Below are 22,454 nucleotides of genomic sequence, written 5' to 3' on the forward strand. Positions count from 1 at the left end.
TCCTCCCCATGTGACCTCAGACACACCATACATGTGAGGTCATGCCCTCATGGAGGACACCATTTTGCTCTACAAAATGGTGTCCTCTGCATGATGTGACCTAGTATGTATGGTGCATGCGAAGTCACGCTGTGTGTGGTGCAAAATGGCATCTTCTGCACACTAGGGATGGCCACAACCCCATCTGCTGGTGGCGCGAGTTAGCTTGGGGATATGTCCCCCAGCTGGCACATGCACCCCAAGTGGAGGCAATGCCCCACCAGTTCAGGCTTCCCACAGTTGTTGATATGGTGGCCAGAGAGGTTAGGTCTGACCCTCTAGTGCCTCCTCTGGTGTGCATCAGAGAATCTGCAGTATCACTGCTTCCCTCTTGCCACCTCTCTGATGAGCAGGGAGCGTATGGGAGACTGGGAACATCCATCTCCCCTTTGTATCCTACTGACCCACTGTACGCTGATTTTTAGTTGCTTGACCATAGCTACTCCATTTTAGCTAGCTTCTTTGTTCATAAAGGCAAGGCCGTTCCACTCTGTGTAAGGATCATGGAAAGTTTTCGCAAAAAAAGCAAAAGGAGATAAGCCTCAGCCGAATTAAGCAAGTTGTGCAACCTTAATAAATAAGCTGTAGCTAGTTGCAAAACATCTGCAAAAACATCTTATAATTACGCATACCTTTGTAAGTAGAAGTAGAGATAATATAGGCCAATAGTTATAGAGAAAATAGGTTTGTGCCCTTGTAAGGGGAATATGTATGCTTTTGTTATTTGTGTTTAAATAATAATAAAGTATAAAACTGTCTGTAACTCTAAATTCAGGGTCTTTTTCCACTGTCCACTTGTGGGCTTGGGGATTAACCTTCTGCAGAATAAACTCTTTTGAAGACTGTCCAGCCTGAAATCCTGTGTGGGTCTCTTACCTGTGCAAAGTAACAAACCACACTTGGAATCTTTTGCCAACAATTTGGCGACCACGGCAGGATACCTTGCATGCCAACCCCGAGTTCCTGCGCCAGCCAACGCCTCAGCTGGCACTGGGTGAGGTCACCCTGAAGGGTTTTGGACGGAGGATGGAACTCGGTGGAAGGCTGTAAAGCGTCGAGACCCTTTGTGTCTCACAGTCTCCAGGGATTTCAGGTACCGTATGTTATGTGTATGTTGTCTGTTTTTTATGTCTGAAAGGCTGTTCTCTAAGGAGATTCCAAAACGGGCACCCTAGCACTGTCTCTGACGGTGGCCATGCGTTGAGCCTAAGGGCTCATTTACGCAGAAGTCCTGGGTGGCACAAGGTTATTTCGTGCACGGAATCTCCTTACCCTTTTCTATCTTGTTTGTCATTGAGATATGCATATGTCCCCCATTGTTCTGTGCACAGGTTGTCCACAAGGTGTGATTGGGAGAAATGTCTGCTAGTTTTGAGTAACTAGGGCAGGGCTCGGATCAAATTTTCTGATCTGTCTTAAAGGGACGAAGCCGAGGCTGTGTTAACACAGGGTGTGCTTGGTGTGCGAGTGTGTGTGTCAGTGGTGTTGTGGACGGGAGATATGGGGACTAAAAAAAGTAAACCCTCCAAAAATAGTCCCTTAAAAACAATGTTAGCAGCATGGTGTGCAAAAAAGTTACCAATACAAAACAAAATAAAAAAAACTCAAGCTAAAAAACTTAGCACAAAATAATAAAAATATTATAACAACAGTACCCAAATTTGGCCCTCACAGGGTATCTTTAATTATTGTCAGTTAAAGTAACTGAGGCTTAAGCTGGAAGATGTGGTGCCTAGGCAAATGGATTATTGGTATTGTTGGGCGGCTCTTTCTGACAGAGACTGCCTCACAGTAACAATGCCTGTTACCAAGAAAGAAATTCCGCCCCCATAAAACCCAAACTCCTTAGTATTAAAAAGCTGACAAAAGGAACCTCCCAAACCCTTGTACCCCCTTCCATCCCCTCCTGATCCCCTGTCTTCCCCTGCTTCCCCATCTACCGCCCGCACCCAAGCTCGGCCATGCCACACCAAAAAAGCAAAAGCCCAAATAAAAACAATAAAAGTAGAAGCAGGAATAAAAGCAAAAAAAAGAGCGGGGGACAGAAAAAAAAAAAAAGTGAGAGGAGAAGTAGAAGTAAAGCAAGGGGGGAGTATGTGTCCTGATAGGACCCAAATGTTGTGTTTACATACCAGATAACACCCGTGATATTTTTACACAATCGGAGCGTATCAGAAAAAGTAGCAAAGCTCCATGAAACAGATCAATGAAGCCTATAAAATCAAAACTTTTTTACATCATGTTACTTGTATTTAAAAGTACTAGTGGTATTTTTGTGTGTATACAAGTAGTTATAATGCTGATAAAATATTGCTTTAAATGTACTGCAAAAGAAATGCAAATAAGAATGCTAAACCCAAAACAAAAACAGCAGTATATAATATGTATGCTAATATAAGAAAAATGGAACAAAATTTAATGCAGTGTGGTGCTTTGCAGCACCAAAGGGGGGGAAATTATAAAAGTAAAGATTGGGCCCTTAAAAATCCTGGTTCGAACAACATGGCTTATGGGTAGAAGGAAAGGGGGGGCTGAAAATAAAATGCAAACAGGGTGAAAACTCTAAAGAAAGACTGCATGAATCCCAGGTAAGGAGTCTAAAAGACTCCCAAAAAAGAAAAAAAAAAAGAAAAAATTAAAAATTCAAATAAAAAAGTATATAAAGGAGTCAAGGCCAGGGTCAAAAAGTAAAACATAGTACCTTTTTGGCCCCCAAAAATTCCTCCTGCCACTATTGTGGACAGTTAAAACACTAAAAAGCAAAATGTCCAAAGCGATCTAGCCAGTCGGAGTGGACATTTGAGCCACCACCACCTCCTCCCCGAGACCAGACTCAACCTTTATATTAGGACAGCCTGAAAAATAATAACTTCATTAATGCACTCTTTTTGTTAATAAATTAATCAGGCCTTATGTGTTTTGTCTTATTGATGGGAAACCAGTAAAATGTTTTATAGACACTGGAGCCAGAAAATCCACCTTAAAAGCTCAAAAGTTTTCTCTATTCCCTTATCAACAAAAAATATAAATGCAATAAAAATTTTAACCAATTAATGCCGCATCTAGTGTCTAAACCACTATCTGTTTCTTTAAAACCTGTTTCTAATCAGCATGCTTTTCTTTTAAGTTCTTATTCTCCAGTTAACCTAGTAAGTAAAAATTTACTTTGTAAAATTTAATTGTACTATTTATTGTTTACCAGATGGGATTTATTTGTTATTTTCCTTGTAAAAATAAAAATTCTGTTTTGGCTGTATCTTTTAAACAAGGACAGGATCCTAAAATATCCAGCATACAAAAGGAATACGTCCTGTAATTATATCTCTCCTTAAACAAAAAATTATTGTGCCTACTCGAATCCTCTGTGACACCCCAATTTTCCCTATTAAAAAACCTAAAAAAATGTTTATTGCTTTGTGTAAAATGTAAAAGCTGTTAATTCTGTTGTTTTACCTTCCTTTCCTGTTGTAAAAATTTAAATAATATAGTGTTTACAAAAGGCTTTGTTTTAATTCAAATGTAAATAATTTGCTCTTAGCCTTTCCCTCTTTAACAGCCTGTAAAATGATTCTTTAACTCTGCTTTCTGCTCTGGCTAATAAAAAACACAAAGCCTCTAAAGGAAAATTGCAACTTTGCCTGCCCCAAGTTCATTATTTAGACCATGACATTTCCGCAGGTGAACGACACCTTTACAAAAGTCGGGTCCAGGCTATCCTGCAAGTTCCTAAACCTACTACTGTGTCACAAATGAGAACCTTTTTGTTGGCATGGCAGGCTATTGCCGCCAATGAATTTTGGGCTATGCCTCTATTGTTAAGCCTCTGCAGAAACTCACTCAACTTGAGATTTCTAAACCTCTTCCCTGGTCTGCCGGAACAAAATAAGTTTTTTACCTCTGTAAAATATGCATTGTGTAGTGCACCAGCACTTGGTTTGCCTAATTATTCAAAACCGTTTATATTGTTTTATCATAAAAAATGGGTTTGTTTTAGGTGTTTTAGCATAAGACCATTGCCTGTTACAGTAATGGCCTGGACCCTGTAGCTGCAGGGCTTCCACCTTGTCTCCGTGCCGTTGCAGCTGCAGCTGCCTTGGGTAAAACCTCGGAAACTCTGGTCCTTGGTTCTCCACTTATCATTTCTGTACCTCATGTTTGCTTAACAAAATATGAAATTCTTTTGTTGTTTGCAGGTCATATTACACTCACCCGATGTCCAGTTCTTAATCCTGCCTCATTGTTATCCACCCTTTGCAAAACCCAAAATTGGTTTTCTATGTTACTGGCTCTTGTCAAAAAAATTCTAAAGGTATTCTTGTGGCTGACTATGCTGTTTGTTCTCAACATAAAGTAATTAAAAGTAACCCTTTCCCTTCTGTAAACCCTGCTCAAAAAACTAAATTTTTTTTTCCTGTAACTAGAGTTTCTATCCTGACCAAAAGTAAATTAGTTAATGTTTTCACTGATTCCCATTATGCCTTTGGTGTTGTCCATAATTGTAGTTAACTCTAAAAACAAAGAGGCTTCCCCACTTTGGGAGGCTCCCATATTAAATAAATTTTATGTTGCTGCTTTATAAATGTTGTATAATTACCTTTTACTATTGCTGTTGTTAAATGTCTAGCTCACTGGCATGCTTTAACAGACTCTGCTGCTAAGGCTGCGGTCCTTTGCACACCTTAGGCCACATCCATGTTGTTTTGTGTTTATATTAGTCCAGTCTAATATGTATTAATAATTGTATGTTTATTTTCAAATAAATAAAAGCTTACCCATGTGCAAAGGCTGACACTATTACAGTCAACAAAAAACTTTTTAAAAAATGTATTCCTCACTTTGGAATCCCTCTGTCTACCAACAGTAGCAGGTCAAGTTATAAAAAAAGTTTGCAAAACTCTTAATATCCAACAAAACCTTTATTGCCCATATCACCCTCAATCTGCAGGGGCAATAAAAAAACAAAATAATGTTCTAAAAAATAAACTAGCCAAAATTTGCCATGAAACCAGCCTCAAATGGCCAGATGCCCTGCCTTTAGCCCTTATAAGTATAAGATCATCATGTAACAGAAAGACTGGACTATCACCACACAAAATCCTAATGGGCTGACCCATGAGGCTTTCTAGCTCTCCATCAATATCAACTCACCTAATAAATATTAATTTAGCTAATAAAACTAATTTAACTTATTGTCAAACATTAATAAAGTATGTTAAAGCTTTTCGTTCACAGGTCCAAGAAGCCCTTCCCCAAAACCCTCAAAAAGCATGTCACAATCTACAGCCTGGTGATTAAATTCATGTAAAGGTCCACCAAAGAAAGACAGCCCTAAAACCACGTTGGAAAGGCCCACTCCAGGTACTTCTCACCACCAATACTGCTATAAAGTGCCAAGGTTACCAGTCCTAAATACATGCCTCACACTGTAAAAAAACCTCTGCACCTGTAACAACAAAATCAAAAAAGCAGGGTGCAAGTGCTTGTAACCTCTCCCCTGCTCAAAAAAAAAAAAAATTTGCCACTCCAGAGCGAAGGGGATTTAAAAACACTCCAGAGCGAAGAGGATATACCACAACGTCATCCCTACCACCTCAAAAAAAAAAAAAAAAAAAAAAAAAACCCTTAAAACTCCCCCAAATCACTAGTTCCCTAAATAAGTATAGCTAGTAATCTTCTAAATGTTCTATATTGGCCTTATCTAAATAACTCTCTTTTAATCCAAGTTCCTAATTAACAGTACACCTGTCAAAAAAATCCCCAAGTCCATAAAAAAAAAACCCAACAACCTAATAACTTTAAAGTACAATTAAAACCCAAGCAACTAAACCATAAAAGACAACGCTTCTTGAACTATACTGACACATCTTTATAATTAATTAATCAACTACAAACAAATTTAAATGTGTCTAACTGTTAAATTTGCAGTCATGTTCCCTTGCATTTTAAAAAAAGTATACCTGTAATTCTAATTGTGTTAAACACCACACATATAGTACAAGGGGTTACCATTCCTTTTCTTAACAAAATACATCCACCTAGCTTATAAATCCAAAAAAAAAAATACTGCTTTAAAACCAACCAATCCATATAACAAAAAATTGCACTTCACAAAAATATAAAAGTTAATTATAGCACTTGTAACTATACCTTTACTATTAACTCTACAAAATATGTAGCCCTAAATAAAAGCTCTTTTAAAGGCTATTTTCCCTACCCCCTGAATATTAGCTATTATAGCATTCGTTTAATGCAAAGCTCTTTAGCTTATTCATAAAACATATAAGTTTAATAAGCCATTATTTTATTTATAAAAATAAGGCCCATAAAAAATTACCCCCGTGATGGGAAGGCTCCTGCTACATCGGAGCTATTACCCCTACCATTAGGGGTACCCACACTACCCCAGGGCAGGCTCCAAAACCAAAAAGCAATCACCAAGGCCCAACGGTATTGGGGTATCACCTTGCCCCAGCTTGAAGTTGCATACGCTGTCAAAAAAATAAAGCGCATTGCTAAAATACTTAAAACAGTGGCCAATGCCACTACCCAAAGTTTTAAAAACATAGCCACTAAAATAAGTAGTATCCAACAAATGGTTCTGCAGAACCGAATGGCCCTAGACTTTACCTTAGCAAGCAAGGGAGTGTGTGTGCAGTAATCAATAATACCTGTTATTCTTATATAAATAAATCTAACAAAATAAAAACCAATGCACATAACATTTTACAAATCGCATCACTATTCCATAACATTTCCCAAAATAATACTTCATAAAATGTCACAAATCTATTTCATGCCTTAATTTCATAGCTACCAAATTTATCCTGGCTTAAGCAATTGTTTGTAAGTATGATTTGTTTTATTGTTATTCTTATTCTTGCCTATTGTTGTTTTCAATGTTTAGGCACGCTACCTTCTGTGTGTTTTACCTTCACCCAATTTTTAAAAACCAAAAATTGCCAATATGCAAATATTAACCCAAATCAAAATTGCTAAAATTAAGCAAAAAGTAAATCAGGCTTTTTGTAAGTAATGTAAGTGAGTCTAACTGCAGGTCAGTTTGACTCAAAGGGGGAATTGTACGCTAATTTTTAGTTGCTTGACCATAGCTACTCCATTTTAGCTAGCTTCTTTGTTCATAAAAGCAAGGCCGTTCCACTCTGTATAAAAATCATAAAAAGTTTTCGCAAAAAAACAAAAAAAAAATAAGCCTCGGTCAAATTAAGCAAGTTGTGCAACCTTAATAAATAAGCTGTAGCTAATTGCAAAACATGTACAAAAACATCTTATAATTATGCATACTTTTATAAATAAAAATAAAAATAATATAAACCAATAATTATAAAAAAATAAATTTATGCCCTTATTAAAAATATATATATATGCTTTTATTATTTATGTTTAAATAATAATAAAATATAAAACTGTCTATAACTCTAAATTCAAAGTCTTTTTCCACTGTCCACTTGTGGGCTTAAAAATTAACTTTCTGCAAAATAAACTCTTTTAAAAACTGTCCAGCCTAAAATCCTGTGTGGGTCTCTTATCAATACAAAATAACAAACCACACTTAAAATCTTTTTCCAACACCCACATGCCCCAATGCAGTGGTCCCAGGGGCTCCAGTAACAAATGCCTCCCTTTGACCAAGGTGCCTTGTAACAGATAAAGCAGCATTTTACACGCACCAATCTTGATCACGCTTTAATAGAAAGCCTTAACTATGACCTCATCCCTTCCCCTATAACACATACCTCCTCACACCTGTGTGTCCATCACCTCTAAACAGATTCCTGGGATTGTGGTTAAGGTTTTCCATTACAGTGCAGAAGAGATTAATGTGTTGCATGCGGTATGTCCCTGTATCTATTGGGAATGAAGTAATTTCTCTGGGGAGACGCAGCATGTTCATGAAGAACAGTGCCTACTGTTGATGAGTTCCAGAGCGGTAGCCTGTTAGTCTGTTTTCAGCAAAACAATGAGAGTTCTGTGACACCTTAAAGCTTAACAAATTTATTTGGGCATAAGCTTTCGTGGGCAGAAATCCACTGACAAAGTGCATCTGACGAAGTGGGTTTCTGCCCACGAAATCTAATGCCCAAATAAATGTTAGTCTTTAAGGTGCCACAGAACTCTTGTTGTAGTGCCTAATGTGATGGACTGGTGTTTAGCCTTAAGTGATGGAGGTCCTCCTTAACCTGGCAGTTCCATGCTCTTATGGGAGTAGGTAGGTGGGTTTGTTACATAAACAACCTGAATTCATTTGTAACAAGTTTATTTTCTATTTAAATAACTACAGAGGTAGAAGATGAGCAATGAATTAATTAAGATGAGGATTGCCCAATTTACAGAATATATAGCTGCTTCCCTTTGGGCCTAGTAGTGTACATATGCCCCGGCACCAGCTGCTCAGGTTCTCAAGGCCTAAGTACAACATTTCAAGGCCAGAGTTTCTGCACTGTAGAAAGAGAGAGAGGGAGTTGTTTTGCAGAGATGGCATATACTGGTATCATAAAAGCACTGTGGACAGGTCCAGCTTAGAACAAACTGTGCTGATCTTGAAAGGGACATATTCCTTTAGAGGAGACCCATTTTCCAATAATAGTAGAGGAGGTGGGTCATTTCTCATGCCCTATGCCTCATTTCCACAGGGACAGCCTCTCCCAGCTGCTCCTCCTCTTGGATTTACCTGCAGAGAAAGGCAGGAAGGCTTCTCGCTTCACAAACTGCCCATTTGCATCCAGGAAGTGCTCCGGGTAGAACTGGTGCGGCTTCTCCCAAACTGTTTCATCCTTCAGCACCGAGGACAAGTTGGCGATGACTGTCGTTCCCTGACACCCCCCCCCCAGAGAAGAAATGGGGTACATAAGAATTGTCACTCCAGAACAGGCCACTCCCTCTGCATTTAATATCCCATCTCAAGTAGTAGCCATTGTAGGATGCTTCAGAGGAAGGCACATAACCCATCTCATGTAACTAATTGTATAACCCTATAGCACAATAGAGCGGAACACTTTCACGGCCCAAGCCAGTGCACAGCACAGGCTCTGAAGCCTGTCCCCTTGTAAACTGCATGCTAGCTAGAATAAGAGTATGTGAGTGGCGTTTTCATGGTCTAACGATATTCATGTGATGAAAATTGCTTCTACTCCCCAATCCCTTAAAAACTTTTTCTAAAGTTAAGTGTAGCTCTGGTAAGAGTGTGCTGATTGAGAGAGTCCAGACTACAGTTCTCATGGTCTTCACAGAAGAGCTAGATCTTTCTCCTCACTTGCCTTAGGCCTGAGCTAGAGGAACCTCCTCTACACCAGGGCAAAAGTGGAATTTAGTATTGTATGGCCTTGGTCTCTCTAATGAGACTGTCACCAAGGAGGACAAGTGTTGTCCTTCATTGTCTCTTGTCCACTTGGAACTGGACTGAGACACACAGTGGCCTCTTAACAGTTTTCAGATAATAAAAAGAGTTTTAGTTTCTACTGTGCTGGATTTGAACTGGTGACCTAACGGGGAATTTCTATATCCCATTCCAAATTCCCTTCAAGCAGTCCATCAGCCTTACCTTCCTCCACCTTATAGCAGATGTACTGTTAGAAGGTGTATATATCAGCCTTACCTTCCTCCACCTTATAGCAGATGTACTGTTAGAAGGTGCCCAAGACAAAATTACAGTCTACCTTGTAATAATTGCAATCCTTAGTTGTGTTTTTGCTAGATTAGTTGTTTTTGAAGATGGACCTAACCATATAAATATGGCTTTTTTTGACACCTAAACCCTTTCAAACCTGCACATTTTCTAGCTCGTCATTGGTTGTGTGATCCCAGACCTCATGCTCCACCCCACGCTGCATGGAACTTCAGGGAGATTCAAACATAGAACATCTGCAGCTTCAAGACGTAAGTCTGCAAGGGGAGAGGATGTCTGCATTCCCCGCTTGGCCATCGATACCTTTGGAATGAAGAAGCCTTGAAGCTCAGTGTCCCGGTATGTCACGTGAGGCATTCCAACAGGAACAATATCCGCATAACGTTGAATTTCATGGATCACAGCATTTGTATAAGGCATGTTCGCTTGGTCCTCCATCTGCGGTGACCTGTCCCTGCCAATCACCTTATCGATTTCCTCATGGACTTTACCTGGAAAAAGACACTTTACATTGAGGACGATGTAACATATTTAATGATATACATCAACACTGTAGTAGTAGTAGGGAGCCTACGGCTTTACCCTTAGGCTGTAAATTCTCTGGAGCAGAGATTGTCTGTTTATTTTTATTTGTACCGTGCTGAGCACAACAAGGAAGCAATCTTGAGTGGAGCCTGTGGGAGCTATTATAATATATATATAATAATAATAATTAATAATAAATAATGTGGGTTTATACTCTGTGAGGGCTTATTACCCTCCTTCACATTAACCACTGAAGAGTTTACAAGTCAGTCATCTTTAAGAAGTGGGTGTTCTAAGTGTCTGGAGGTGGGACACTTGTTCATGGATCAGGAAGGATATCCAGCAGTGGTGAGGGCATGGTTCTTGTCTGGACAAACTGTTGATTTCGCTCGCCTGCACACAAACAGAAAGCCTCTTTGATACCCCGAACATGCACTGCCCTGCTTCCCAATTGCTAATTTCTGACCTCACGATCAGGCCTTGTGTGTTTGTTGAACAGGGAGATTGGTGAAAGCCTCTGAAAGCAAGAGTGCTAGGGAGATAGAGTTTACCCAGAGATATCTATAGGAGGATACTGGCCTTGATTGGGGCAAAGGGGCCAAGTGAGCTTCTGTAGACAGTGGGAAAGAAAGGAATGCACATTTGTGGGAGGGATTAGGAGCTGAAAAACAGGGTTACTTACCAGTAACTGTTGTTCTTCGAGATGTGTTGCTCATATCCATTCCATTATAGGTGTGTGTGCGCGCCCCGTGCACAGATTCCCAGAACTTTTTTCCCTTAGCTAGCTCCGTAGGGTCGGCTCCGGCGCCCCCTGGAGTACCGCGCTCATGCCGTGGTACATAGGGCGCTGCCGACCCTGCAGGCCCTCAGTCCCTTCTTTCTGCCGACTCCGACAGTGGGGACGAAGGGTGGCTTTGGAATGGATATGAGCAACACATCTCGAAAAACAGTTACTGGTAAATAACCCTGTTTTCTCTCTTTGAGTGATTGCTCATAAACATTCCATTATAGGTGATTAAACAGCCATATCTTGGAGGTGGGTAGGAGTCAACGGTGAGTTGCTCTCATCAGGACGGCCCTGACGAAGCCCGCGTCCTCTCTCGCCTGCTGCATGATGGTGTAGTGGGACGTGAAGGTGTGGACCAACGACCAGGTCGCTGCTTTGCAGATGTCCTGCAGGGGCACTTCTCCCAGGAAGGCCGCAGATGAGGTCTGGGCTCTGGTTGAGTGCGCTATCACAGTTCCTGGAAGCGGCACCTTCGCCTGCTCGTAGCAGGTTTTAATACAGGTGGTGATCCAGGTGGAGATGCGCTGGGTGGCAACAGGTGAGCCCTTCATTTGGTCCGCCACTGCCACGAACATCTGCGTTGACCTCCGGAATGGCCTGGTCCGCTCGATGTAGAAGGCCAAGGCTCGTCTGACGTCCAGTGAGTGCCATCTCTGCTCCTCCTCCGAACTGTGTGGTTTGGGAAAGAACACGGGGAGGAAGATATTCTGGTTATAATGGAACTGAGACACCACCTTAGGTAGGAAGGCTGGGTGGGGCCTCAGCTGGACCTTATCTTTATAAAAGACAGTGTAGGGGGACTCTGAGGTTAAAGCCCTGAGTTTGGAAACCCTCCTGGCCGATGTTATGGCCACTAGGAAGGCTACCTTCCAGGAGAGGACGAGTAGTGGGCATGTAGCCATGGGCTCGAAGGGGGGTCCTGTCAACATGGTGAGGACCAGGTTTAAATCCCAGGGAGGCACTGGGTCACGGACCTGGGGATACAGCCTCTCCACCCCTTTGAGGAACCTGACTGACATGGGGTGGGAGAACAGTGAATGCCCTTCCATCGGCTGGTGAAAAGCCGAGATAGCCGCCAGGTGCACCTTTAGGGATGCCAGTGCTAAACCCTGGAGCTTCAGGTGGAGCAAGAACTCCAAGATCGCCTGTATGGGCAAACCAGATGGTGGGATACCCTGGGATTCCGCCCAACAGGTAAACCGTTTCCACTTGGCCCGGTACACAACCTGAGTGGAGGGTTTTCTGCTGCCCAGCAGAATCTGTTGGACCTGCGCCGAGCAGGCTCTCTCTCCCTCCGTCAGCCACAGAGTCTCCATGCCGTCAGGTGGAGGGAGTCCAGGTCCGGGTGCAGCAGGCGACCCTGGTCTCGTGAGAGCAAGTCATGAAGTCTCGGGAGCGGGATCAACTTGTCGATGGACAGGTCGAGCAGCATGCTGTACCAGTGCTGCTGCGGCCAATCCGGCGCGATCAGTATCACGTCACTCTGTCCCTCTTGATTTTCAAGAGGACCTTGGGCAGGAGCGGAATGGGGGGAATCGCATACATGAGGGTCCCCGTCCAGTCTAGAAGGAACGTGTCGGAGAGGGAGCCCGGCTCGCGACCCCGGAGCAAGCAGAAACTCGGGCACTTCCTGTTCCAGGACAAGGCGAACAGGTCCAGTTGGGGATCCCCCCCACTTCCGGAAGATCGAAGTCACCACCCCCGAGTGCAGTGACCAGTCGTGGCGGGTTAAGAACGACCTACTGAGGCAGTCCGCCTCGTCGTTCCTGACCCCCGGGAAGTGAGAGGCCGATGTGTGAAAATCGTGTCTCACGGCCAAGTCCCAAAGTTCTGTAGCCTCCTGGCAAAGAGCCGAGGAGCGCGCTCCCCCCTGCCTGTTTATGTAAAACATGGCCGCTGTGTTGTCCGTAAGGACTTGAACCATCCTGCCCCTCAGGAATTTGATGAAGACCTTGCAGGCCAAGCGGACTGCCCTGAGCTCCTTGATGTTTATATGGAGAGCTCTTTCGTGTGGTGACCATAGTCCCTGGGTGCTCAGGTCCTTGCTGATGTGAGCCTCCCAACCCTCGTCTGAGGCGTCCGTTATTAGAGTCACTGAGGGGGCCAAGTCCCGGAAGGGGACTCCCTGCATAACCTCCCTGGGGTCCCTCCACCAGACCAGGGAGGACAATACCTGGGCAGGAACTGTGACCACCTTGTTGAGCCGGTGTCTGGCCGGTGCATAGACTGAGGCCAGCCACCTTTGGAGGGGCCTGAGCTTGAGGCGAGCCAGCCTCACCACATAAGTACATGCCGTCATATGTCCCAACAGCTTGAGGCAATGCCTGGCTGTCGTCGTGGGGGACCTGTTCAGATCAGTGATTATGGCGTAGATGGCCTCGAACCGAGCCTGCGGGAGGAAGGCTCTGGCCTGCGTGGCATCCAAGATGGCCCCTATATACTCTATGCGCTGCACTGGGGTGAGAGTAGACTTCTGCTCGTTGATGAGGAGCCCCAGTCTGGTGCATGTGGTGCAGGTAAGAGCCAGGCTGTTCCTCACATGGGCCCTGGCCTTGCCCCAGATCAGCCAGTCGTCCAGGTAGGGGAATATCTGGACCCCCTTGCGGGACAGTTGGGCCGCTACCACTACCATGCATTTTGTAAACACCCTTGGCGCGGACGAAAGGCCAAAGGGTAGGGCTGAAAACTGGTAGTGGCACCCAGCTACCATAAACCTTAAGAATTTTCTGTGACCTGGAAGGATAGTAATGTGAAAATACATGTCCTTCAGGCCGAGGACGGCATACCAATCCCCTGGATCTAGGGTAGGAATGATGGAGGCCAGGGAGACCATATGGAACCTGGTGTGCCTGAGAAACTTGTTCAGATGGCGGAGGTCCAGAATCGGCCTCAGGCCCCCCTTGGCCTTGGGAATCAGGAAGTACCTCGAGTATAGTTCCCTTCCCTGTTCCTGTGGAGGAACCTCCTCCACAGCCCTGAGCGCAAGGAGGGAGTTGATCTCCTGCATGAGGAGTTGGTTGTGAGAGGGGTCCCTGAAGAGGGACTGGGTAGGGGGAAGGTTGAGTGGGTAGGCTGTAAACTGCAAAGCGTAGCCCCGGAGGACTATGCCAGGGACCCATTGGTCCGTAGTAACAGCCTCCCATTCAGCGTAGTATGGCCGAAGTCTGTGGGAGAATAATTTGGGGTGATCCAGGGGGGAAGAAGAGGCGCCACCCTCGTTCACCCCGTCAAAACTTCTTATGGGGGGCACCGCCCTTGTTTGGGCCTTGCTGGGACCCCACAGGGCGCCCCTGCCGATCCCGGTGGTTGGGCGCCCGGTAACGCTCCTGACCCCTCCTGGGCTGAGCGGGTCTGGGTGGCAGCCTTGGTGGGGGCTGCGGCTGCCTCTGGGGCTGAGGACGGCCCTGGAGCCTCGAGGCCTGAGGGGTGTATAGCCCTAGGGATCTCAGGGTAGCTAGTGAGTCCTTCAGGGCGTGGAGCTTTTCGTCCGTCCTCTCGGAAAAGAGGCCGGCGCAGTCGAAAGGTAGGTCCTGAATCGACTGCTGGACCTCCTGAGACAGACCAGATGCTTGCAGCCAGGAGCAGCGGCGCATGGCGATGGCTGATGCTATTGCCCTGCTGGTAGCATCCGCTGCGTCACTGGCTGACTGAAGTGCCGCCTTAACCACTGCCACTCCCTCCTGTGACACAGTGGCGAAGTCAGTGGCCTGGTCTGGGGGCAACCCCAAAGGAGAACCTCTTCAAAGAAGACCAGAAGTTCAAATTGTACCTGCCAAGGAGGGCCTGATGGTTAGCGACCCTCAGCTGTAGGGCCACCGTAGAATACATTTTACGCCCGAAGAGGTCCAGCTTTTTGCTGTCCTTGTCTTTCGGGGTATTGCCTTGGCCCCCTTGGCAATCCCGCTGGTTTACTGCATCCACCACTAGGAAACCCAGGGCAGGATGCGTGTACAGGAACTCGAACCCCTCCTTGGGAACATAGTATTTGCCCTCCACACCTTTCGAGGTGGGAGCTACTGAGGAGGGGTTCTGCCAGAGGGTCTTAGCAATCTTCATCACCCTCTCATGAACGGGGAGGGCCAACCTAGATGGGCCTGCCGTGTCCGAGACCCCAAAGAGGGGGTCCTCCTCCTCCGAGAGCTCCTTAATCTCCAGGCCCAGACTGTCTGCCATTCTCCTCAGGAGGTCCTGGTGGGCCCAGAAGTCAAAGAGGGGGGCCTTGTGGTCCCTGGCCGCTGCCTCATCAGGGGAGGAGGAGGATTGAGGAAGGACCCCCGTAAAAGGACCTTCATCTGGGTCAGACCATTCCTCCAAAGGGTTACCCTCCTGTGCCCCGACAGGAGGGGCACTGGTTGGGCCGCCGAGGACTGAACCGAGGCGGTCCCTTGATCCATCTGAGCACCCCAAGGCCCCCAATATGGCCATTGTCAGGGGCCTTGAGGCCATGCAGGTGCTGACGTGGGAACCTGCTGGGTCATGTCCAGGCGTCCCCCCTTGGACCCAGAGCCACTTGAACGGTACTTATGGGCCCTGGGAGGGGAGTGGCTCCAGGACGATGAAGACTTCCGGTGCCAGCGCCTATGGTGTCCATGAGGGGAAGAGCTACTGGAGGAGCTGTAGCTGGAACGACCCCTCCGTCGAGAAGACTTGCGGCGACACTTCCCAGATCTGGAATGGGAGTGGTGTCACCTGCACCGTCGCGACGCTGATCGGGAGCACGACGAGTCCCTCGGTGCCCAGGCGCTCGGTGCCGAGGCGCTCAGTACCGAGGCAGGCGGTGCCGGGGCAGGCGGTGCCGATGCGCTCGGTGCCGGAGCAGGCGGTGCTGCGATGCGCTCGGTGCCGGAGCAGGCGGTGCTGCGATGCGCTCGGTGCCGAGGTAGTCGGCGGCGCCGAGGCAGGCAGCACTGGGGATCAGTACCGAGTTGGGCTCCGCACCGGAGTACCGGAGCCCACGCTAAGGTCCCCACTCGAGGCGGAACTGTAGTGCCTTCGTCTTGAGCATTTGCCCCTGGACCACCCTCGGTGCCGCGGTGCCGGGGAGCTCAACGACCCGGAGTCGGAGATAGGAGGGGAGCCTGCACTCTCTACCCTCCTTGACCGTCTGGGGGGGAGACCTCGACTCCCGTCTCCTCCACCCACTGGGGCCACCCAACGCGGCTTTACCCCAAGACACCGGTCCCGGAGCCTTCGGCCGAGGGGGGGATGGAGGCGTAGGCAGAACCATGAGGGCGCATGCTGCAGTGAAAGCCTTTGGTGTCGACGGCCCTTGCAGAGTTGCTCCCCCACCCCCAGGAGTCGGGGGAGGCTCTCTGCGAGGAGATGCCGGTGCCAGAGTACTCTCCACGGCACGTGGCTGGGGCATCTCCTGCTGCACCCCCTGCTTTCCCGGTAGCAGGGGAGAGTCCATGGGAGCGGCTTCCCGCTGCTTCTTCTTCTTCAGCACCGCAAGCGGTGCCGGTGCCGAGGACGGTGCCGGTGGAGCGCTCTGCACTGACGAGACACTCGGTGCCGCAGGTGAACGCGAAGGCTCAGAGTCTGGCTGGAGCGCGGACTCCATCAGGATCGCCTTCAGCCTTGCGTCCCTTTCCTTCTGGGTCCTTGGCTTGAAGGACCTGCAGATCCTGCACTTCTCCTTTCTGTGTTGCTTCCCGAGGCATCGGAGGCAACGGTCTTGGGGTCACTCACTGAAAAGGACTTCGCACACGCGGTGCAGGCTTTAAAGCCCGTAGAGCCAGGCATGGCTCAATTCTAGCCCGTAAGGGCACTATCTACTTAACTACTTGTTAACTGCCGTTTAACAATAAACTAGAACTCAAACAATAACAGCTAAACACTAAGGGATGCTACTTGCGTTTGTATGCAAGAGGCAGACATTCCGGTAACTGTCACAGGCGGAAAGAAGGAACTGAGAGCCCACAGGGTCGGCAGCGCCCTATGTACCATGGCATGAGCGCGGTACTCCAGGGGGCGCCGGAGTCGACCCTACAGAGCTAGCTAAGGGAAAAAAGTTCCGGGAATCCGTGCACGGGGTGCGCACACACCTATAATGGAATGGATATAAGCAATCACTCGAAGAGAGAAGGGTGTACACTCGTCTTTGGTTACTCAGGCCAATTTACATATTCATCCTCTATTCTATGGGCTAATAAGCTCTCATTGTTAGAGACATCCAACCTTATCCATACTGTATTTGACCCACTTGTGCAGCATCCGGCATTAGCACATTGAAGCAGGTTAGCAGCGATCCCTAAGGAGACCCTAAGAGAAGGAAGAGTTACCAACTAGCTACGAGAGTCTCCAAGTGCACTTATCAAGAAAAATGGTGAGCATCCTGCTGACAATGAAATCTTTAACAAGGGCCTTGTCTCTCTCCCTTATCCCTCGCCATAGAGCTTTGCTCTCCCCCTGAGACAGTGTTCCAGGAGAATTATCCCCTCTGGTCATTGCCATGTCTATTGCTATGGTAGCTTCATGCCCCCCAAACACAGATGTGACAGCAAATGCTAAGATCTCCTCAATGGAAGCTGTAAGGTTAGGAGAACCAGTTACATCTCCTCCTGTCTTCTTGCTTACGCTGGATGTCAGGGTGGAGAAGCATGTACGCCAACGCCCAGCGCAGGGTGGTGGAGGTGGTCTCAGTGCCAGCACTAAACAAGTCAAATATTACCATACGAAGGTTGCTGTCATTGAAACTGCTCTCCGCGTGCTCTTTAGTCTGAAGGGAACAAAAGAGAGTGTGATTGGACCTCAGCTTTTTGCTGGGGAGACAGGAGCAGCATTTTAGACAGTGGTAGTTCATGTTCTCAGACCGAAAGGTTAGATTGTTTGCAAAGGGCAGCATAACACATGCATATGACAACACATGCCATCATGGCTCCATCATCGCATACATGTCAAGGTAATAATTTATCCCACACATCGTGGACTTCATCAGGGATAAGGTTCACGACCTTGTACGCTAAAATCATGGGTTAGGTCTACACTGCAATGTAAACCCAGGATTAGTGGCACTTGATTCAGCTGAGCCTGGGTTAGAGAACCCAGGACTTGAGCATCTTCACCAGGGGTAGTCAATAGGCAGACCGTGGGCCAAATCTGGACTGTCAGATGCTTTTGAACAGATCCTGAAAACTTTTTATTTACTTATTATTATCATTATTGTTATTTTTATTATTATTTTCTCTATAGTCTGGACCTTGACTATATCAAGAAATTTGGACCTTGACAAAAAACAACTGACTACCCCTGCTCTACATTGATTGTCAACCCTACGTTAAGAATTTTCTAACCCAGGCTTGCACCTGGGACTCTGGCATCCACACTGTAGCAGACAGACCTGAGACAAACCACCTGTATCCTATACTCCCTTGCACCTCCCAAAATGTGGCCGCTCTAGCCTTTGACCGTGGGACAGCTTTACTGCCCACCTTGCACATTACAGGAAGTTTGAACAGCACATCAACACTGCCTGCCAAGCAACATGTAGGAAATCCCTTTTCTCTTGCTTGCGCTTTCACACCTGTGTCAGGCATCAGGCAGAGCTTCTGTGAGGCACTCGTGGACATTTTGGTGACATTTTCTGACCCACCAAAGGCACCTGAAAGAGTTTATGGTGGAGGAGGCGGAATACCCAGGCATGGCAAACTCACACTGGCTGATGCTGCTCAGCACACTCCCTACCACCACATCTGGTGCAGGGCCACAATCACAGACTGGGATAACCAGCTGTGGGTCCAGAACTTTCTCATGAAGAAAGCTACATTTTCTGGTGCTTAGTGAGCAGCTTGTCCCAACCCTCCAGCATAAAGACACACACATGATGGCACCTTTGCTGGTCCAGAAGCAGGCTACTACAGGTCCATTGCCAACCAGTTTGGTGTTGGAAAGTCAACTGTGGGCAAAGCGGTGGCGGAGGTTTCTGAGGCAATAGGGCAAGTGGTTTACCCCAAGGTGGCGGGCATAAAAGATATCCCTGAGGTAATTCCTGGCTTTGAGAGAATGGGGTTTCCAAACTGCGCCAGGGCCATTGTACCCATAACTTGCCCTCCTCAAGGAGCACAGGAGTACATAAACCACAAAGGGTACCACTCCACCGTCATGCAGGCTCTTGGGGACCACAGAGGTCAATTTACGAATGGCAATGTGGGCTGCAGTGGGAAATTTCATGACATCAGGGTTTTTCGCCCACCAGGAGCCTACATTCATGGAGAGCCTGCCTGGGACACACTTCCCACCAAATGACATTGTCATCAACAGAGTTACTGTCCCCACCGTTATCTGGAAGTGATTGAAGTGTGGATTGCTGTACTAAACTGTACAGGAATAGTGTTTGCTGATTAATTCCTGACCATGTGTTTACCTCTATTATTTCAAATACAGATTGTATGCTGCGATGCAGTGATAGCAATAAACGTTCTTGATGACATAAAAAGCTTTATTTATAAACATGTATTAAAACATCTATTCACCCATTGCCAGGGAGGCCAGCTGCTTTACCATATCAAAACACTGCTTACAACAGAACCTTAAAAAAAAGTGCATGAACAAGTGCAAACAATGAAACCATGTACATGACGGAAACCCCCACCCCTACCGTTGCACGTCCCCTGTCCCCCCATTCTCCTTTCCCTTCAGTTATTTCCCCATTTGCCATACACATGGCGCCAGGGCAGGGAGTGGAGGCATTGACAGGGGTAGGGGTCAAGACAGAGGACGGTATGGAACTAAGTTGCACTTCCCAGCCGCTCATGGGGCCCGACTGCAAGGGCCGCCCAGCCATGATGTTTTCCAGTCTTTTTCTAGACTGCATCCTAGGGGACTCAGGCAGTGAAAGAAGTGCAGAGAAAATGGTAAGTTAAAAATTCAAGGCTGTTTTTTGTTTTCCAAAAATTGCAGAACTATTCAGGGTGGGGGGGAACAGTCAGTGCCCTTGCCACAAAACCTTTTTCTATCATTTCAGGGCTTTCACATTTTGGAGGCTAAAACTGTTGCTGTGGTGCCTGACTGGCAAAAGGAGATGTTACTCTAAGCTGGTGATGGGAAACCTACAGCGTATGAAGCAAAATATTCAGATGTATAGTGACCAAACAGCACATCTGTGGAGTGGGCTGGTCAGCTACCAAGGTGGCTCTGGAATGCACCCTACCCCAAAATGTGACTACTTATATGGAGTTCCTGCTTCAGGAAAAGCTTGCAGCTGTCAGCACCTGGGATTGAGTCAGAATTCATGAGGGGATCAACAGGATGCTGCAGTAGCTTCCACATGGCTAACGTTCTTATGGGTGCATGCAAACGTGCAGAACTCCAGAGCCTTCCTTCTTCCCACCTTGGCACATTTCTAAACAATAATGTAAATCCCAGTTGTACTTGGGACAAGTGATTTTGTCACCTATGAACCACCTCTAACTGAAATGGACTAGATTTATAAATGGCACGCATGCACGCACACACACGAGCTATTTAAGAGCCAATTAAAAATGTATTTTGCTTTGTTTACAAATCGGAACAAGAAGTTGAAATTTCGAAATTTCCCAGAAAATGAAAATTAAAAAAAAATGGTTCAGGTTAATCAAAATCTTTAAAACAACATAAAAATAAAATTAATATAAAAATAAACAAACCATAAAATGAAAAAATGAAATAATTTCTAAATGAAAAATTGAAATGTGCTATTCTGACAGGTCGAAACACAATGTTTCAACCCTATCAAAACTCTTCGTTTTGAGTTCTGTGGCACCTTAAAAATTAACAAATTTATTTGGGCATAAGCTTTCGTGGGCAGAAACCCACTTTCATTTCTTCCCACAAAAGCTTATGCCCAAATACATTTGTTAGTCTTTAAGGTCCACAGAACTCTCGCTGTTTTGCTGAAAACAGACTAACACGGCTACCCCTCTGGACCTCTTCATTTTGAGTTTTTCTAAATGAAATTTTGTGGAAAGTGACACGTTCCCATGTTTCACTGGAAAATTTACAACCAGGCGTTCTAGAAAGATATAAAACCAGATTAGGTTTTTGGTCTGGAACATTTTTCCAGCCAGGAATTCCCAGCAACCTGCCTCTGACCGAAACTGTGACTTGGAAGGATGACATCTTTTCTGTGACCTTTGCTAAAATGATTAAAAAGTCTCTCTAAACTGGACATAGCTGGCTTATGTCAGTGCTGTTGCACAGCTAAGAGAGCTAAGAACCTACAACACCCACTAAAATCAATGGACATCTCACCTTTGAAATCACTGGGCACTGCAGCAGACCATAAGTGCAGTTACAAAGTACAAAGTTAAAGTTCCAAGTATCAGCCTATTTGTCAGTCGATTGCTGAGCATGAGCTCCTTAGGCTCACTGGATAAGTGAAAACCAGAAGAAACAGCACAGTGAGCTCTTCACAGAAGTTCTATTAACAATAGGATTTTGTTGGGCAGTTTCAAGGTTGCTTTGCTACAAAGGAAGCTAACAGGGAGTGTTCCTATCACTAATATATTCACAGAGCCAAAGAGAGCCACAACTGCCCGTCTCCTCCTACCTTCATCTCTTGCAGAAAAGCATCAATAAAATCTCTCTTTTGGGTAGGATTCCAGGTTGCCTCGTGCTCCTTCACAAGTTCATCTATGAAGTCCCAGACCGCCTTTTGGCATCGGAAGACAGTCTGCGGCACTCCAGGGATGCGCAGAAACCACGGCACTACAATAAGGAACTAGAGCGACAGAGTGAGAGAGAGCAAACCACAGCACACGACTCCCCATAAAGAATCACTAAAATACAATCTTACTGAACAATCAAAGGGCAGCTTCTTACTGACCAAATCATACGTGCTGAGTTACCTGGGGCAGGAATCCAGCTTCTTCGTTCATGGCCTGTTCAAGCAGACGCAGCAGCCTCTGAAATTTCTTATCAACATAGTCAAAACGCTCACCATAGACAAGGGAGCAGATCACATTGCTAACTGCGTTGTTTATAAGAAAATGTGGATCAAAAGGATGACCTGAAAAACATACAGAGCCAACCAAAGACATTAGGAGGTGCAACATCAACATAGCCTCTCCCTCACTGCATGGAACGTACTGAGCAAGAGCATCTAACGTTTCAAGGCTGTTTACAGAACAAACCAGGGAGAGTTGATGCTCATGTAACATCTCACATTCTAATAGGGTTGGGCCTGGTCAATACTTGGAAGAAAGACCACCAAAGAAAACTTAAGAATTGCAGGGTTGTACTATGGATTCAGTCAGTGACACTCATCTCTTTGCTTCAGTACTGAACCAGTGCCTCCTGTGTAAAGACAGATGTTACTCGGCTGCTAGAGATGCTGTTTTTAAGTTGAGGCATAAAAGTGATGTCATTAAAGACTTTATGGCATGTTTTGGAAAAGTGTTGATGCCTTCACCAAATTCCAGTTGAGGTAATTACATTCTACCAACTTAATATTCCCCTTGCATTTTCAATTGATATTGTTGTGGG

The 22,454-nt window shown here is 45.9% G+C and overlaps 1 protein-coding gene across 10 annotated transcripts in view; it reads right to left on the reverse strand.

The window, feature by feature from the left end:
- The window catches only part of LOC137160779 (cytochrome P450 2D14-like), a 50,934-nt gene that overhangs the window by 3,616 nt on the left and 24,864 nt on the right, over positions 1-22,454 (reverse strand). For 8 of the 10 annotated variants that reach the window (XM_067559621.1, XM_067559620.1, XM_067559616.1 and 5 more), the window contains 5 exons: positions 21,818-21,978; positions 21,520-21,690; positions 17,571-17,712; positions 9,986-10,173; positions 8,729-8,870 (listed from right to left, as the gene is read on the reverse strand). In XM_067559621.1, the coding sequence (XP_067415722.1) occupies positions 8,729-8,870; positions 9,986-10,173; positions 17,571-17,712; positions 21,520-21,690; positions 21,818-21,978 (804 nt within the window). The remainder of the gene's footprint in view (positions 1-8,728; positions 8,871-9,985; positions 10,174-17,570; positions 17,713-21,519; positions 21,691-21,817; positions 21,979-22,454) is intronic. The other 2 variants (XM_067559614.1, XM_067559615.1) reach the window with 2 other exon arrangements.

The sequence above is a fragment of the Emydura macquarii genome, unplaced genomic scaffold (assembly GCF_026122565.2).
Source record: "Emydura macquarii macquarii isolate MOO-44397 ecotype Brisbane River unplaced genomic scaffold, CSIRO-AGI_Emac_v2 contig_2205, whole genome shotgun sequence".
In the NCBI taxonomy this organism is placed as follows: domain Eukaryota; kingdom Metazoa; phylum Chordata; order Testudines; family Chelidae; genus Emydura; species Emydura macquarii.